General features: G+C 42.4%; 1 protein-coding gene across 1 annotated transcript in view; it reads right to left on the bottom strand.

Moving 5' to 3' along the window:
* Window positions 1-20447, bottom strand: part of LOC308324743 (carbonic anhydrase-related protein 10-like) — a 101158-nt gene that overhangs the window by 20337 nt on the left and 60374 nt on the right. The window contains exon 4 of the mRNA XM_080776991.1: window positions 949-1134. Within this exon, the coding sequence (XP_080633117.1) occupies window positions 949-1134 (186 nt within the window). The remainder of the gene's footprint in view (window positions 1-948; window positions 1135-20447) is intronic.

The following is a 20447-nucleotide window of genomic DNA, read 5'->3' as shown; positions in this document are numbered from 1 at the left end:
GTATGAGTGCTACAAATCTCCAGTGAACAATAATGCAGTAATTAATCATAATGAAGCTGTCTGTCAGGCAGCATCAGGCCCACAGCAATTATCATATTAGTGCTTCACTAATATGCATAATGAGGCTGAAACGTGTGTGTGTGTGTGTGTGTGTGTGTGTGTGTGTGTGTGTGTGCATATAGTGCGCATCTATTTACCCATGTGTTTGAGGTTGAAACCAAACTTATCCCATGAGTCTATTAGATATGATATCTAATATCTATTAGATAAAGGATGATTGATTAGCAGACAGGATAGTAAACAATGATCCAGAGGTAATACTTGTCTGTCTGTCTGTGTGTCTGTCTGTCTGTGTGTCTGTCTGTCTGCCTGCCTCACCGCCTGCCTGTCTCACCGCCTGCCTGTCTCACCGCCTGCTGGTCTATCAATCTTTGAGATGGTTTTACTTACGAATATGCGTCGATAAACACATTGCTTTGACCAATAAAATGGCTGCTGCTCTAGAGCGGACGGATGCATACGAGCAAGACCGATGGGCAGGCTGGACCAAAGGGCACGCGGAGGACGGATACACAGACAGACACATTCCGACTGATAGATGAGTAGTAGCAGGTATGACAGAAATAAGAGAGAGATGACAGGCAAGCAAAGACTTATAATTAATTCCCGTTGTTCATTCATCAAGTGTAATTTGCCATATGAAGCTAGATGTGATCTGCTGTATGTTTGCCAATCTTAATGAATGCATTGTCGGGGAGAAAACATGTTTTCTGGGGTGAAGTTACTCGCAAATGCTATCCTCCATAGTGTACTGTATCACTCTGCCTATCTGTCTCTGTCAGCCTGCCACTCTCACCTCAGTAGGAAATCCCTGAGGAGGCATATTATTCTAAAGCGCGGGAGTCTGTCAGTAAGCAACAGTCTGTCTATCTTTCCATTATCACTCACCTCTCCGGGAAAGCCCTGGCCATTGAGCAGGTGCTCTGAGCCATGGGCGTCTTCGCTGCCAAAGTGCAGTCTGACCTCCTCCAGTCTGTAGCTGTAACCCAGGGGACCGCCAGAGATGTTTACCAGGTGGGCTTTGTCTGGCCTCAGAGACACATGCTTTCCTGTGTTGTACATGGTACTTCCCATCTGGAACAGAGGAGCCAGAGAGGCCATATGTGAACTGTCTGCTCAAAGAAACAACAACAACAAACCGGATTCTATAGCCTCAGCCTCGTTCCCCCACCATGTTTTTCATGGCCCGGAAAAGACTTGGATTAGTGCAGTGCACATTGTTGTAGAATATAAATTCAGACTAGATTAGACCTAAACTACATAGTTCCAATGCCAAGTCACAGCAAGTAATAGTGCACTTTTTTTTTTTTTTTTTTTACTTCCCTTCCAGAACAGAGAAGATGAAGCAGTGTGGAAAAGAACTGTGTGACTCGAGATAAAACTGTCACTTGAAGAACATTTACTACACTTCACTCTCTTGCATGAATGCAATGAAATAAGTTCAACGGGAAAATGTTGAATTATTGGATATGTTCAGACTGAATATGAGATGAAGACGTTCATTTACTGTACAGTCCCTAGTGCTGCAGCGAACAACCCGCAATCCCGCATGACGGGTGATACATCGCTTTACTCACGTCAGCATAACATTATCAAAGGCACTGGAGGCCGGATACATTTTTAATAAAGGTAATTCCTGTGAGGAAACTAAACCCCTAACCCCAGCTAGCGTTGTTGCTCTACTTACAGAGGCCTAGAATCATCTAACTGTAACGTACAGTATCTGTCTGAATATCATCGCTGCTGGGTGGAAAGTAAACCTTGTATGTCCAAAGCCCTTCTTTTTATTATTTTAGAAACATTTCAAAGTAGTGAAAATAGCTACACAATGCTTGTAGATCTGCTATTTTCACTACTTTTGCGCAAGGTTCCGCTATGATTCACAAAAAAACTAAAATTTTAAATGCGAATGGAGATATTTATGAGGTGTCCGCGCGACAGCAACGATATCTTGTAAAAGGAAGCAGACTGCACTAGCAGGGTTCTAGTTCTACCGTGTATCTGACTGTGTGAGATGGTGTACAGTACAGCTGTACACAGTACGTTGCAGTGCCATTCATTAACCACTTAGTTGAATGTGGTTCCCCATGGGAGTCAGTTGCACCACCTCACACTAACAACAAACTTAGCCTAGTTATAGCTTAAATTGCTTAAAGCCTAAGCTAAGTTTAGGTGAGGTGGCACAATTATCCATATGTAGTTCACACCTTATTCCCCCTCATGTGTTGCAATGTTTAATGTAATATGTATATTATTATATTATATTATAATATTTCATATGATCATCGTATAATCAGTGGGTCACATGCTTCCAACTCTATCCACCTTATTACGGCACTGGAGAATAAGGGGAGAGAATTACGTTCCGCCTCAGTTGCTGTTTCTACACTTACTGCTGCTTTACATCGGTGATTAAACTCTGCCTAAATGAAAGATGTGATAATCTACAGGCTTAAGTATTCAATTAGATTTGTATATTTCCGTACAGTAATGAGCAGGATAATATGTCTATATATATGCTACTTAGAAGATGAAGGCCTAGACCTATTTGACACACACACACACACACACACACACACACACACACACACACACACACACACACACACACACACACACAGGGGACCTTGAGGCAGTTCCAGGGGGTCCCCAGGGAAATGATGGTTTGGAACCAAATGGACCCTTATGGGTCTATAACTCTGAGAGTGTACAAATGGAACCAAATGTGAGGACCTATTATATGAAGATAGGTTGAAAAGTGGTGAAGTGGTCCTTTAAGGATTACTGTCATTATGGTAATCTCACACTTCATATCACACACACCATACCTGTAACTTTCATTTTTTTCCCCCAAGGGCCACAAGGGGGCGCTCCGCACGGGCCGCCAATTGAATACCACTGGGCTACAGCTACACACACTGTGTTCATTTAATTCTGAGAGAGTACAATAGAGCTTAGCACGCACACACCCACACACACACACACACACACCCACCCCACACACACACCTGACAGCTGCCCATTGCGATAAGAGGCGTCCAGTGACAGTGTCATTTTGGGGTTGTTTCAAAGCACTTCAGTGCTGAGAGATGAAAGCGTTTACTCACTTCACTTCAACGCAGCCCGATTGTGAGTGAGGTGGGGATTCTCAACTAGTTTACATCCCAGAGTGGGTGAGACAAACAACCAAGCTCTGAAGACCAAGCCCTGCAGTTTAGTTACTGTAGCCTACACGGACGCATCCATTTGCTTCTCCACATTTTCGCAAATCAATCCAAACGAACAAAGGTAATCCAATAACTCCTCAGGATAGTCCATAGTCCTGAAACGATCTGACAGGAGCTCACTGGTAGAAAAAATAAAATCTCCCTCGTATAATGGTTTAAAGATATTCCTGTGGGTAATCTCCAGTGATTGTGGCATGCCGTTCTATACAGTATATCCCACAAATAGGCCTAGTCCTATAGCAAAAACTGATCACCCATAAGTGGTAACATAATGGTCAACATAGTCCAACTTCACAAATTATTTGCATAAAAGATTATAATGGTCACAATGCTTAATAGCACTTTTGGGAATACTTCGGAAAATAGCCCATCTACAAGCTGTCATGATGAGGTTGTGCAGCCAAGATATATTTTCATTAATTTTGATTCATAATGACGGATATAGGGTTTAAGTAGTCCTTGCAATGTGTACCTACAGTATATGATGTTTTAATGCAGGCTAATAAAGATAAGGCAACATAAACACCTAAGAATGTGATCAGATTGACTGCCTAATGAACAGTGCAATAGGATTAGTTAAAGGTCCTACAACGTGAAATGCAAGTTTTCAAATTTGTTTTTCGTGCTTACAGTGTTTTCTATCCCCACAAATACGCAATTTTGAACAATGCAGGCCTTCTCATCTTATAAGGGCTTTTATGGAAGTTTCTCTCGGGAACAGCTCAACTGATTTGGTCGTACGCGTGATGTCATCTGTATCACCCTACTTTGTATAATTCCTCCCACTCTTCAGTCTTCAGTTCCAAATTTGCATTTCTACTTGCATTCCGCCATTGTTGATTTTCCAAGCTGGCACGGAATGGAAACAAGCCTGGGTTTATCTAGCATCAGTATTATAATGACTCAAATATTAAATAATTTGCATATCAGTGCCCCCACCACCTCAGGACATTATGGTAGGCCTACTGCAGCTAAAACTGCTTCAGAAAAACGTTTGAGGGACATAAACAATATGATATTAATAAACATTAAAACAAAAAACAAAAATGCATGTTGTAGTTCCTTTAAATCTGTCTGGAACCAGGCTAACTTCACAGCTACATTACCATAGTCACTTATGTGGCATTTTGTGGCTTTTTCAGGAAACCGAGTCATGGATAAACATATCCAGGGTTAACTGACAAGATAACTATGCTTTCACGAAACCGATTCATGCTGATCGGAGCAGTGTTGATTTCGTCGACTAAAACTAAGTCGAAAAATGTCCGTCGACTAACTTTTTCCACTAAACTAAACTAAATGAAAACTAAGCTATGATGTGCTAAAACTAAGAGTACTGACAATTTCGTCAACAAATAAAAACTAAAATGTTAGGAAGGGACTAGTGGACAAGAGATCCAGTATAAGTCACTAGTGGACAAGAGATCCAGTATAAGTCATTTTACACTTGGTTTGCATGCTGAAAATAGCCGATCTACAAGCTCACAATGCATCGCATTCATTCATGTCATTACGACAGCATCAAGACCCGCCAGAATACATTTTAGTCGACTAAATCAACTGTAGATTTAGGCGTCTAAAATCGTATATTTAGTCGACTAAAACTAGACTAATACTAAAACATTCCAGGTGACTAAAACGAAATGAAAACTATTCAAGAGACTATGACTAAAACTAAAATCTAAATTTGCTGCTAAAAACAAGACTGGATCGGAGATAAATAAATCACCAATACTCAATGGTGAACCAGGCCCCAGGATATGATCATTGCACAACACTGATCTGCTATGTTAGTGTTATGGAGATGATATCGAAAGCGCCCTCCCGCTCACAAAACAGTCCTTTCTGTCTGTCCTCCTGCTGTTCTCTGGCTGTGTGTGTGTGTGTGTGTGTGTGTGTGTGTGTGTGTAAAAGCCAAGTTTAGGCAGCGGCCATAGCCTGCAGGGATGTAACCATGACAACAGATACTGCCCAAACTCTGAATCTCCGGTGTTTACACAAAAATTTACATTTTTGGGAAAGTGAAAAACGGGTCTGCATATCATGCTAATGGTCAATGCCCGTGTGCACGTTCACATCAAATTGCTCAACCCACTGCGGAGAATCATGCGGAACAGCCGAGACTGACTGACTGGCAGAGGTTTCCTTATACTAAACACGCCATCAAATAAATTACAAAAGCAAGCAAAAGCTGTTATCTTGGTAAGTCTGCTTCCTTTGATTCTACTGTTGTATGTACAGTATGAAAACATACTGTTATACAGTATGTTGTATGAAAATAGCAGATCGACAAGCTTGTAGATCTGCTATTTGTAGTTGAATATAAGTATGACGGCAGTGGTGGAAAGTAACTATACATTTACTTAAGTACGTTACTTACAGTAAGTACAGTTATGAGGTATTTGTACTTTACTTGAGCATATATATTTCCAATTTCCAGTACTTTTACTTCTTACTCCACTCCACTACATCTCAGATCCAAATATTGTACTTTTACTACACTACAGTTATTTGACAGCTTTGGTTACTTTGTAGATTTTCATAAATATTACACAACATACATCACCCACTTCTGCCTTATATAATTTTTTTGGCCATTTGAAAATAGCCGATCTACAAGCAGCTCACAATGCGTCGCATCATAGCTCGGCCAATAGCCGATCTACAAGCTCACAATGTGTCGCGTCATAGCTCGGCCAATAGCCGATCTACAAGCTCACATTGCGTCGCATCATCATCATCATAGCTCGGCCATATTTTTATATTTGAAAACTTGAAATGAGACATTCTGCATAAAGAGTACTTTCTACTTTCTGCTCAGCGTAGCTCAGAGTGCAGACAGCAGAGTGGAGACACAGTCCAGTCTGCTCAGCGTAGCTCAGAGTGCAGACAGCAGAGTGGAGACAGCAGAGTGGAGACACAGTCCAGTCTGCTCAGCGTAGCTCAGAGTGCAGACAGTAGAGTGGAGACACAGTCCAGTCCGCTCAGCGTAGCTCAGAGTGCAGACAGCAGAGTGGAGACACAGTCCAGTCTGCTCAGCGTAGCTCAGAGTGCAGACATCAGAGTGGAGACACAGTCCAGTCCGCTCAGCGTAGCTCAGAGTGCAGACAGCAGAGTGGAGACACAGTCCAGTCTGCTCAGCGTAGCTCAGAGTGCAGACAGCAGAGTGGAGACACAGTCCAGTCTGCTCAGCGTAGCTCAGAGTGCAGACAGCAGAGTGGAGACAGCAGAGTGGAGACACAGTCCAGTCTGCTCAGCGTAGCTCAGAGTGCAGACATCAGAGTGGAGACACAGTCCAGTCTGCTCAGCGTAGCTCAGAGTGGAGACATCAGAGTGGAGACACAGTCCAGTCTGCTCAGCGTAGCTCAGAGTGGAGACAGCAGAGTGGAGACACAGTCCAGTCCGCTCAGCGTAGCTCAGAGTGCAGACAGCAGAGTGGAGACACAGTCCAGTCTGCTCAGCGTAGCTCAGAGTGCAGACATCAGAGTGGAGACAGCAGAGTGGAGACACAGTCCAGTCTGCTCAGCGTAGCTCAGAGTGGAGACACAGTCCAGTCTGCTCAGCGTAGCTCAGAGTGGAGACAGCAGAGTGGAGACAAGGTAATGCTGCATGCTGTGGTGAGACCAAACTGGGGTCCATGTGGCTGCACAGATAGGCACTTATCTCACTCTGGGAACAGTTACTGTCCATTATGGAGATCCGCAACCCAGTCCCCCCCCCCCCCCCCCCTCTCTGAGATTATAGATACATTATAGATGTATCTAAATACAAAATTGAGTCATTTATTTTGAGAGCATTTTGACAAGCAAGTGAAAATTCATACACTTGTACAAAATAGAACAACAATGTGGGAGGTTTATTTATTTATTTACACAACTAATTTACTTATTTTTATGGCAAAATAGACAACACGTCATGTTGCAACACACAGTGGGCCTGTAGATCAGCTATTGTCCCTTTTTTATTATTATACTTTCATTTAAAGTTAGAAATCTTCCTGTGATGCACACGGTTACTTATTTTCCTCCTTTTTAGGGTAATAGTGGCTAACATACATTTCTAACTAAATTGTTCAATATTGCGATATTATCAAACCCGAAACTGAACTGGCGCTTCGCGCCAGTTCAGTCTCTATCCTTTTAATACTCTATGGTTTGTCCTATGGCTTGTTTATTCCCTGAAGAAGGCTGAAAGGCCGAAACGTTGGATACTAATACATATACAGCATCGTGGCTACGAGTGTGCGGCCTTTTTCTCTTTTTTACAGTTTTAGTCACATTTTAGTCACCTGGAATGTTTTAGTGTTTAGTCGACTAAAATGTGTTTTGGCGGGCCTTGATGCCGTTGTAATGACTGATTTTACACTTATGAAAATAGCCGATCTACAAGCTCACAACACGTAACCAAGTGTAAAATGACTTACACTGGCTATATTGTCCACTAGTCCCTTCCTAACATTTTAGTCTAGTTTTTATTGGTTGACGAAATTGACAATATATTTTGTCTTAGTTTTAGTCATCATAGCTTTGTTTTCATTTGGTTTCCATTTCGTTTAGTCAGTGAAAAAAAGGTAGTCGACGAACATTTTTTTGTCATAGTTTTAGTCGACGAAATCAACAGCTTCCCATCACCTTTCTGTAGATCAAACCGTTATGCCCTTTACGAGTTATTCATCATCATACATATTATACGACATCCATTACATTCCTACATTGATTACAGCTATTTGTATGTAATAAATGAACAGACAAGCACTCAGGTTTTAATTGCGACATGCCTCTTGCAGAGTTAATGGTGAAAATGAAACCATAATTCAGTGCCTCCATAATAAATACCATGCTAATCATTAAGGATGAGCGCAAAAAAAAGCATTAATTCTTATTACGCAGGCGGAGGTTTCGAGATGTCTAAAAATGACTCTGCGCTTCTCACTCCTCTTTGATGGCATTAGAGCCGGTTTAGTTACATGGGACTTATTTTCAGGGATGAATATTCAGAAAACTAACTATGAATATTCATGTAATTCTTGGATAAAATATAGTCAGGAATCACTCTGGTAAACACCTGTGTAACCCATATTTTAAACCCGATAGACTAAACTAACATTGAATAGAGGAAGGGAGCGCTGCCGTGGTCCTGTGTTTGTTGAACTGAACTGTTCGTTGGCGAGGTTAAATCATAACATTACAGAAGAGGATCCAAGGCAACGTGTTTCAGCACTCAGCCTTCAGGGTCACTCCAAACTAATTAGTCTCATGTCGCACAGCTGCATTTAGATTCTCCCGGCGGATCCTGCCGGGAGCTGCCTATGCCATAGAAAGCATGGGTGGACCCCAGGCTAAGACTAAACTAACACTTTGAAGACTAAAGTTAGATAGATGTCAAGTGTCTTTTGCTCCGGCACACTTAACCAGGTGACATAAAGCCTGGAGGAGCCGAGGACCGAGCCCCTCTTCAATGTGGGGTTTGCGAACCGCCAGGGGTCCTTGGGGGAGTTCCAGGGGGTCACCAGCCAAATGTAACGTTACAAGTCTGTAATGCAGATAGTTTACGAATGGAAGCAAATGGACCCTTACGAGTCCAGTTGGTTACATATGTACGCACTATAGGGTTGTCCCGATCCGATCACGTGATCGGAAAATCGGGGCCCAATCACGCCATTTTCAAATGATCGGAATCGGATCGGGAGCAAAAAAACGTGATCGGGACATTTCTAGTATCAATATTATATGCATATCATAATATTAGACTGGATATTTGATGTTGGATAACGTGCTATTGTGTTCTATAAAAACAACAAAAATATCGGGAAAATCGGTATCGGCAGATACTCAAAATCAAATGATTAAAATTGGATCGGGAGCAAAAAAACGTGATCGGGACATCCCTACCTAGTACACGCTGAAGAGTTATATTCACAGGGTTCTACAATGCAGATGGGGGTTGACGCCCAATTCATATAAAACTCGGAGTCCTTGAAATTAATATGGTTGAGAATCACGCCATTTATGTGACAAGGATATGTGCAAGATATATTATGTGCACTGCGGACTAATGCTTAACAAGATACTGTCTCCATGTGCATACGGCGTAAAATTGTAATAGTAAATAAAAACTGTTGTGCTTCAAGATGGAGAACAAAAGAAGCTGTAGATCTTAGCACAATTTCAAAGTCTCCCAACAATGGAAATGATCAAATAAATGCTTTAGGTGACTCAGCCTGGGTGCACAGCGGGTGGGACAAATAGCAGATACAGAGCTTTTTCCGATCGCTCAAGCGAATCAAATCAAACGTACCCTTAGTAATTGAGGACACCGGTTAAGATCGTTTGATGTTTGGCCTTAGAAGACCCTGCGCTCCATGCTAGAACACAACTTCAAAGCTGTTTCCCATTCAGCCATCTGCCAACCCGCTGTTGACATCAAGATGTATGGAGAGGTGGAGTGAGAGATGGATGTGGAGAGGTGGGGAGGGAGAGACTGGAGGTAAATAGGGAGAGATGGAGGGAGAGATGGAGAGGTAGGGAGGGAGAGACTGGAGGTAAATAAGGAGAGATGGAGGGAGAGATGGAGAGGTAGGGAGGGAGAGACTGGAGGTAAATAGGGAGAGATGGAGGGAGAGATGGAGAGGTAGGGAGGGAGAGACTGGAGGTAAATAGGGAGAGATGGATGGAGAGAATAGGGAGGGAGAGACTGGAGGTAAACAGGGAGAGATGGAGGGAGAGATGGATGGAGAGAATAGGGAGGGAGAGACTGGAGGAAAATAGGGAGAGATGGAGGGAGAGATGGATGTAACGAGGTAGGGAGGGAGAGACTGGAGGTAAACAGGGAGAGATGGATGGAGAGATGGATGGAGAGAGTTAGAGAGGGAGAGACTGGAGGTAAATAGGGAGAGATGGATGTAACGAGGTAGGGAGGGAGAGACTGGAGGAAAATAGGGAGAGATGGATGGAGAGAATAGGGAGGGAGAGACTGGAGGTAAACAGGGAGAGATGGAGGCAGAGATGGATGTAGAGAGTTAGGGAGGGAGAGACTGGAGGTAAATAGGGAGAGATGAAGGTGAGGGAGGGAGAAGTGGAGAGAGGGGAGAGATGAACGTACAGTGGGAGATTGGAGGTGGAAAACAGAGACACAAGCCTGAAAGTGCTTTCACAACAGGATTGTTTTGAGCAACGCTATTCAGCAAATGACAGGAAAGTGATAGATCCCGTCTGTGAAAAGACGCTTGAGAGAGAAAAGCTGAGAACCACAATGAGAGAGAGTGGGATGTGAAGAGAGAATGAGAGTGCTAATCAAAGTGGGAAACACAGGTTGAGAGAATATAGGTATATTTGGTGTCAGTTTCGTGACAGCCAAAATGTAATCTCTCAAAACGGATTTCCAATGTGTAACACACTTATAAGAGAAATAATGAGCAAATGAGGTCTTCAGGACCTAAGTGGACATCTACTACTGGGTAAGATGGACCATCCTGTACCCAGAAGGTCTCTGGTTTCAATTCAGACAAAACCAAACATACAGTATGCATACACCCAGCCTGCTGTTCCTGACACTTCCGGATGATGGTAAGTATATATTGAGAAAATACCTAGGAGTTTGGTTGAATGAAAAATTTACTTTAAAACATATAATCTTGTGAAGGAAATTCGAGATTAAAAAAATGTGTTCTATTTCATAAATAATACATGTTTTAATATCATGAGTAAAAGAGAGAGGTAACAGCTACATTTCTCCCTGTAACTGATTATGGTTACGTATCATTTATATGCATGCCTCTGCTAGCACTCTTAACAATGTATTCAAACTAGCAATGTTGTGACGCTGCTGGTGTGAAAGCTATATAGACACAGTTTACCATGGAGCTTTACACTTTTATGTTATTTCAATTGCTTTTTTTTAGTAGGATATAAATTCTGACAATCTGCGTTTCTCAGAATTTGCCAATTTTCTCTGTCCCTCACACTTATGCTCCATGGTTTTGGAATCTACAGCAAAAATATGCTGAACTGGAATTTCTCATCGCTTAAGTTGGCTGATTTTAAACAGAGGTTTGTAGCTGTTTAACTTGAGATGTGTAATATGTTGCGATACTAGTACAGTATATAAAAACAAACTGGTTGTTGCTCTCTTGACAGAGGCCGATTGTGAAAAGGCCTTCAAAAACCTACGGCAGTTTTATGAAAGACACCCTAAAACCAGAGGTCTCTCTGATCATCACTGAATCTGAATCCAGAAATCCAGAAAAGTACAGAAAAGGACTACTAAAAACTACAAGGAGACGTGCAAGAATTCCTGGCTTCAGGGATAAAGTAACGCTGTAGCCGGTCTTAAAGGGGCATTCCACTCATTTTCAACATTTTACTATGTCATTAATATACCTAGAACTGGAGGTCTGAAAAAAGTCATTAACATGGTGAATCACATCTTGATGAGTGGAATGCCCCTTTAAGGGGAAAGTAACGTGGCTGTGGCAGCTCTAAATGGGCTAAATGGAGGAGAGAAAAATAAATAAAATGAAATAAAAATGACAAGTTAAATTATTCAAAACACACCATACGGTATGTATTCTTGCTTAGCGAATATTTGTACAGTGCTCTGATTGGCCATATCCCGACCCTTTCTGCCCTGAGCATCGGTTTCAACTTCCCAGTACCCAGCACCCCCCATAGGTTTGGGTAATGGCTTCTACCAGGTGCTAATGAAGTGTGGATATGTAGCTGTGTGTGTCATGTCATAGTGCCTTTGAGTTAGACACTGAAGACTTACTTCAGAGTCTAAGTCACTGAATCTGAGTTTGAATATAGTTTCGTGACTAGCCATACGTTCTGAGCTCTGCCTACCAGTATCTAAATGCAATGTATCTGATCATCACACCTGGCTACGTGAGACCACTCAAAATGGAATGTCTGAAAGGTCAATGTAAGTGGAAGTGGCCATTTGCCAAAGAGACCAGGAGAACGGCAAGCCTATGAAAGGTTTGTGCGCATGACACTGCCCACACAGAAGTATTGCAGCAGCCACTTATATCCTCCCTTTACTACTTTCAATTATTTGCCCGAAAGACACAAAATGCAATGTTAGAGATGGAGGGAGGGAAACAGAGGGGATAAGAAAGACCCACAAATAGAGACAGGGATGGAAGATGGAAAGAAAATCAAACACAGAAACAGGCTGTGTGAGAGAGAGCACTGAAGGGACAAATTTAACACAGACAACAGACAGACAACGAAGTTTGTTTGTTTGTTTGTTTGAGAGAGAGAAAGAGAGAGAGAGTTGGGGGGGGGGGGCAGAGAACTGCACACAGGCAAAAACAAGGTGTGAGTGAGGCATAAAAATGCACAGATTTAGAAGGCTGTAGGGAGAGATGTTAAAATGAGAAACATCAAGACAGTAGGAAAAGATGAGATGAAGACAATTAAGGACCCAAACACATCGCTGAGCGAGAATACGTGAACAGAGATGCAAATAGAAATGAGATGGGTTACGACCACACAGAGATAGAAAGGGGAGAACGATAAGAAATGTTGAGCGAGTATCACCTCCCTCCTCGCGAGGGGGCAGACGGGGCAGGTGGAGAGGAAGTAGAATTAAATGCAAATATATAAATATAAAAAAGGTGGCAAAGGTGATCGCATCCACTTGGGTCCGGGGCGTCTGTAATAGGCCACTGCATAATGCATGTAACTCAATGAGCACACGGCGAGGGGCTGCTAGTATTAATTCCAGCCCTGTGCTGTCGGTATCCATTAGAGTCGCACGGAGCCGCGGCTATGTCTCCACCGACTGACACCCCTGAGCCTAATTACTACTCCAGAGGACAGGCTGACCGATAGGACAGCAGGGCCCTGCTCTTTTTTAGATATTCTGCAGCCGGAGAGCAGTGAACTCCCACCCATCTTCCTCCCGTGGGCGGGCTGTGGCAACTGAGCCGCGATAAAGGCCGCTGAGTGCAGGTGAATGTAGAACCGTGGTTCACACTGGGACACAAGGACCCAGTAGTAGGATTACACAGGTCACCTTTCTCTGTTTAGAGGTGCTCGTTGTCTTGAACAATCCCACTTTTGGGCCCCGAACTGTGTGTTGAGAAACACTAAATATAGGGAGTGATCGTGAAGTTAAAACCCTGCTGAACGCATAACCTGCGCAGTGCACACACATTCCGTTAAGCTGCTCCATGACAGTCAGCTAAACTGCTAAAATGTATTATGTATTAAATATATTTTTCACTGGCTACTTTTTTATTATTTTGGAAGGTTCTGCTGTCAGCATATTCTACTGCTGTGCTGTCGACATGTTCTGCATCAATGCCACCATGAAATTGGTGACAAATTCTCATGCTGTATCCACTATGAAATATAGCTTGCTCAAAATGTATTTTGGACACTTATCTCTCAAATGTATTTCCAACCAGTTATCTTGTGCACACTGTACAGGTCAGAGCCAATGTGGGCCTTCGGTTGTTTGCAAAAATGTAATTTAGTTGTAATTTTGACGTAGGGCATCCGGGTGGTCCAGGGCACAATGCAAGTTTTAGCCATCCACCTTGGAGTCTAGGGGTTTGAATCTGCCGTGTCAATGGATTTCAGTAAAATACTGATTTCATACAGTTAGTCCATAAGGCCAATTACACTATTATGTGCATACTACTCTGTATAAAGTCTTTGTCATCCTGTCATTTTGTACATGCAACTGTGGGCATTTGGGATTAATTTCAATCATTGTAATCCTGCAACCAGGCAACAATGCGTAGGCAGGGCTCAATGTATTCAGAAAACATGCACAAGTGCACAGAGACCTGCACACCGTCGACTCTGCCCTTGCAATACGAACACTTTATTTAGGCAACGTTTCAGTCAAAGGCAGGCATCTGCTGATAATAGGTAGCCACATAGCTATACATACATATAGATCCACAATGACCAATCACAGTCGCCCTCGTTATTAGGGATGAGACCCATAGCAGGTGATGAGCTCATTTGATTAAGTGATCACATGGTCTATAAGCTTATAGAGCAATTAATTAATACACTTCTTCAATTAACTATACAAAGTAAGTGCAGCGAATCACCGGCCCCGGCACACGTGGCACCAGAGCCTGTCATTAGCGTGACAACACACAGTTCATCCAAGACTCCACTCTCTGGCGTCCACCATACCAAACCAGCCAACCGCCGCACCCACCGGCAGGGGCATTGATTGATTAACAGTTTGCAGAATTACATTACATTTCAAGCACAACTCGATACAAAAACTGTTAACTGTGAGTGGACAACACTATAAAGGCATTACACTTGTTTACAATAGGGCCCATCGCCCTCAATTCATCAATACATTCAGAGACCCACAAAAATCCTCCTCCCTGAGCCAAGATCATCATATATTAATACTATGCACAGAATAAAACAGGCTGTGTTCGGACAGTAGGATTATGTCCTATAGTGCCTGAATAGAGACGTGAAAAAAGCAATAATTAGAAAAACTACATTTGATTATAACATCAGATTAAGTAGGAGTTCATCATTAAGACCCCTACAGTATAGGTGTCAAGGTGTGCAGAACACCTCACGCTGCCTGAGCAGCACGTCAAGGTTACCACCTCTCTTAGGGAGGTGCACTTGTTCAATCCCAATGAAACGAAAACTAGAAATATCATGTTTCAAATCATTAAAGTGGACTGAGACGGTTAATCCCGGGTCGTTCCTACGGATCAAACTTTTGTGTTCACTCATTCTTTGTTTGAGTTCCTGCAACCAAGAAACACTGCACATACTGCAAACCTGCTATTCTGATCCCCAGTTCTGAGTTTATTTTCTGAAATGCCTCTTCTTTAGCCTTTGAGTTTTTTCGTCTTTTTTTTGTGTTGTGTGTAATTTTGCCGCGAAAACATCTGTCTTGTATCAGAAGTCTATCTCTATCTGTATCCTGTTCCTGGTTGCTTTAACGACCCAGATTCCCCTCCGGGATCAATAAGGTTTATTTTCCTCCCTCTAATCTTATTGCTCCGATACAATCCCTTCACCTCAAATTCCCGAGACCCCCACCCTCACTCCACACACCCCCAGCTCTCTTCCTGCTCTCACCTCCGAACCTCACAGGCGCCATCATATTAGAGAGGGAGCCACGGCAACAAAAATAACTAATCATTATCTTTTTTGGCCCGGAGTCTCGAGAATACACAAACTGGTGAATTCCTCAACCCACCATGAACCTCTCATCCGCCTCTAGTCTCAGCGTTCAGGTCGCGAAACGTTGCTACAAGTCATCGCACAACAAAAACATCAATCATTGGAGATTTCTGCCTTCTCTTCAAGTTAGTACTTTTCCCGATAAAAATGTGCTTACCGTGGAGTCCCTCAGCCCACCAACCTCTCATCTCCCTGTATAACGCCATATTTTGGCTCAGTCTCAGAGAACAGATTTAGTACCAAAGTTGCTGGGTTGTTCCAAAGTTGTTTGTAAGCTTCACAACCTCTCATTCCCTGCCACAGTCCCAGACTCCCACTGCGACTGCTCTACAGTTATATTTGAAGTTACTTCCATGCATGTTCATGTTCTCCTCCAGGTGCTCCGGTTATGTTTCCTTCCTGGATATTAGTTACATACTGCGGCTATAGGAGCTGCATGGTTCCTGGGAGCCTGAGAATGGATGCAGGGGTTCCCAAAATCCCCATTGCAAAGTGGCTAGAATAAATAAAGAATAAGAAACAAAAACATATTTTGGCTATTTTTGACAACACTGACATTTCCAAAATAGGGATAAACTAGCACAACAATCTTATGGTCGGAACGCACACACACACACACACACACACACACACACACACACACACACACACACACACACACACACACACACACACACACACACACACAACCGGTGGGTCAATCTACTTGGCAATAAAATACACTTAGGCCCTCATTTATCAACCGTGCGTACGCCAAAATATGGGTGCACGCCGAAATTACCGACATTTTTGACATTTACCATTTCCGCCAACGCTTGAAATTGAACGTGACAACGTTGAAAATCCACGGTTGCTCCTCAGCTGGCGTACGCATTTTTTTTCTGTCTTACACAAGCGGAGCAGCCTTGTCTGAACTGCTGACACTGTCACAGGCATCAAAACATATGTTTTCACTCCTAAAATGTTAATATAAAACGGTATGTGTATGTAAAAAACAAAAGAGAGATTTCCAACTTTACAAGTAATTAAAATCGCGCAATTAAAAACAATATAACATGTTTACAATGTATTAGTTTGTGCTTAATCAAACACTTGTTATGCGAGCGCACTTGTGAGATGATTTTGGAGCGCATGCGGACACGGTGATGCGGCATATGCGATTATGATATTATTATTTTTTTAAAGGCATGAATGGACTGCACGCCTTTATTTCCAAGTGACAATGACAAGCATACAATACAGCTTGCCTATTTGTAGTAAGTACTAGCAGGCTATAGGCGTAAGGGGCTTAATCATTCACCATTTATAAGTGCTTAGACAGTTTTGACAGTTCAGATAAAAGCGAGATCATTTTCGGGGGTCGGGAGGACGGGACCGCGGCGTGCGTCGCCAACACATACCAGCGCAAGCGGCAAGCCTTCATCCATATGTTTATGATTCGTTCATCAATGATCAAATCACTACATAAACGTTGATTGTGAGCTGCCTTGACGACATGATAGCCTATCTCTCATGCAGGCATGTCACCCACAGGACTTTAATATCACAGCAGTGCGCAGTATCACGCCTTCGCCGTGCACTGCGCACGAATGGGTAAAATTAATATAGGCCAGCCTACAAACTAATTCCATTCATGGCGATGCGATGTCGATGTGTCATGTATATGCGTGCATGCGTGGACATGACAGCAAAGCAAGCGAGGTGAGAGGAAAACAGACAGGGTAGGCCTACAACTTTATTTAATTCATGCAGGTGTTCGTTCTTTATTTAACAAGACACCAGTGGGCTTGCAAGTTGCGTGTGCTTCTGCGTGTGTGTGTGTGTGTGTGTGTGTGTGTGTGTGTGTGTGTGTGTGTGTGTGTGAGAGAGGTGCGTGAGGCGGGCAAGGCACGGGAGAAACCTTTTTTCCATGGTTTCCATGGTTCCCACAGGTCGTAAACATGTGTTCAGTCGCAAAAACGAGGGCGAGGCTTGATTTCATAGGGCGTGCCAGATAGATTTCAGCCGTCACATTTATTAACGTGAGAACGAAATTAAGGAAGGATCAGCTGTTTGCGATCACTTTATAAATGCCGTGGCGACGTGGGTGTACTACGAAACCTGCACTCGAATCTGTGGCAGATTTTACACTCGATTGATAAATGAGGGCCTTAATGCTTAACCATGGGAACAATTAAGATTGGATGCAACCAAATCACTGTCAAGCTATTAGTGTTAGCACATCTTTGTACTTAAGGTCGGTAGATTAAAAAACTGCTAAGTGCTTGTTTGTGGTCAAAATCAATTCTCTATTTTTAATTCAAACCCCTAATTATAGAGAGAAAGACTCATCCCATTCATTATGTTAATTGAGTGTATTTGCAAAGACTTCTGCCTTTAAATGGTGCAGTGCCTCTGTGCAGATCTAATGAGTTCAGTCCACTGGGCCTCGGAGTATTGAGCTGATAAGCTGGACCACAAACAAAACTTCTCACATGTGCCTACGGTATTTAATTTCTCCTTTTTATTTTACAGCCAATGCAACTCCTTGCTCTGAATTCAGCATGTTTAGGATACTTGTAGCGTTGTGAAATTGAAAATAGCTTTTTATTCTTTGGTTCCCTTCACATGTGAAATTGCCTCAAAGTGTAGTAGTTGATAAGGGCTTGGTGTTCAATGAGGATGAAAAATAAATACATAAAATTATATGATTTCAGGTCAATACGGTCTACTGCGGGTCGCATGGTCCCAGAGGGTTCTTATGTCTTTTTAGGATATTAAATATTATTTTCTTCTCCGCTTATCTAAAATTGGTTGGTTCCGCTGTTTGTGTGTGTGACTGCGTGTGACAGCAGCAGATGCTGAAAGGTTTCCAGGTCCTGGATCAGTTGCTAGTGACAACCACCACCACCAGTGAGCCAACCATCAAATCTGCCAGCGATCCAAAACGTCTGCGACACACAGTGAAATCCTCAGTGTTCTTTAATCCATTTGTAACTCAGAGAGTATATACAAATGTAACTAATGTTACATTCATAGACTATAACCCATTGAGAGTGGGAAAGCACCTGTGTTATTTTAGAGTTTAGCTAGAGCCTACTGTATACTGTATGAGTGTGTTTGTGCATGTGCATGTGTGTGTGCGTATGCGCGCGCACACGCACACGTGCGTGTGCGTGCGTGCATGCCAGGATTTTTCAAAAATAAATATAGCTGATATACAAGCTCATAGTGTGTCACTTAGTTTCACAATATGAGCTTGTAGATCTGCTATTTTTGAAAAATTGTGAAAATCTTTGAATTTTTTTTAAAACTCAAATCTTTGCTGTTCGGTGTCAGTGGAACAACATATTTTGAGATGCGGCCAAATATATAGAATGTTGGGGGTCCTTGACATAAAACATTTGAGTACCACTGATATAGCAAAATAATTATTTTCAGAATACCGTTTTTAGAATCTGGCTTCAGGTGTTAGTGGGTTCATTTAACGCTCAGGATTTTACAGTGCGGCAAGACAGCCACTCTCCGTCGACAAAGAGAGAAAGGCCCAGGTCTGAGCTTTTGGTTGGATGTGGCTCACTTCTAAACAGCCCACCGTATGTTCTGATGCCAGCTTGTTATTATGCAGCGATGGGTGAGAGAGGTAGCAGTCAAGTACGATGTGCTTGTGCAGTACAGTCCCCCGTCTCACATTATGATCTGAAGGTCTGTTGCAAATGACGGGGGACAGATTTCATAAATTGTGCTGGCTACCGTCCCAGTCAATCAAACAGGGTACGCTTATTCCTCTCTCCGTGCGTGAGTCAGACACGGAATCCGTCCAACATAAGAGATATCTCCGCCCAAGGATCATCTAAATTCAATGAATGCAGGGTAGAACTGTGGAAGCAATTCTGGACGGGAACCCCTTTTGGTGTTTTAAGCATTATGTTATACTTTAGCTTGTAGATCTTCTATTTTTAGAAAGTGGAAAATGTGGCGCAAATCTTTAAATATATATCTTTCAGAGCGAACATTTTTAACTCAAATCTTTGCTTCTGAAGGGGCATGTTTTGCACAATAGCATAGTCTTTTCATTATGTCTGCCCATGATCTCTGTGATTTATACGTTTGTTTACCTCAGTCACTGATACTAAAATCTGATGTTTTATTTTTTCTATGAACCTGTGACTTTATACATCTTTGCTTCGGGGGCCAATTACATATAATTTTTTGGGGTCCTTGACTTGAAATAGTTTGAAACCACTGACATAGAAACATGGGGTTTTTCAGAAAACTGTCATGATTTAGAAGACATTTGTAGAATCGTCCCCACGTCTAAATGGGTTAAGGACTTTAAGGTTTAATATCTCAACAAAAACAAGAGAAAATAAAAAAGACCATTACCGCATCAAAAGTAATCAACAAACTATACTATAATAATGGTCGAACATTGGCCAAGTTGTTAAATAAGTCATTGTTAGCTTGTAGATCTGCTATTTTCACAATATTTATCCCCCTCTCCTCTAAATAGGTGCTTGGAGGCAGCCAGCACAATGTTATGTTGCAAACTACATGACTGCTGGATATAAACATGAAGCAGGGAAATAGCAAACCTTATAAGCTACAACATGAATTAATGTTGCCGAACCCTAATTGGTTCCATTTGTACACTATATGAATTCAAGTTCTGAACACGTATGAGTTTAATGTGTACAGTAGAATCCTGGTCCATATGCTTCGCTGACTCTGCTGTTCCCAAATGCATGCAGGGTCATTGTTCAAAATAATAATGCCGTGGTGACGCCATCTAACATCTTGTTTCATGAACAACATACACAGACTTCTGTGGCCAAAGTTGCTAAAGGGGAGCACACAGTGACCCATCAACGGAAGTGTGTGTGTGTGTGTGTGTGTGTGTGTGTGTGTGTGTGTGCATATAGTACGTCTGCATAAGATAGGCTGTCATAATGATTAATCCTCAGTTTGAATAACCCAACATTCACCTCCATTCATG

This window comes from Protomyctophum bolini (assembly GCF_963924005.1).
Source record: "Protomyctophum bolini genome assembly, chromosome: 11".
In the NCBI taxonomy this organism is placed as follows: Eukaryota; Metazoa; Chordata; class Actinopteri; order Myctophiformes; family Myctophidae; genus Protomyctophum; species Protomyctophum bolini.
Note: the sequence above shows the minus strand (reverse complement) of the source record. Positions and strands in the feature narration are given on the sequence as shown.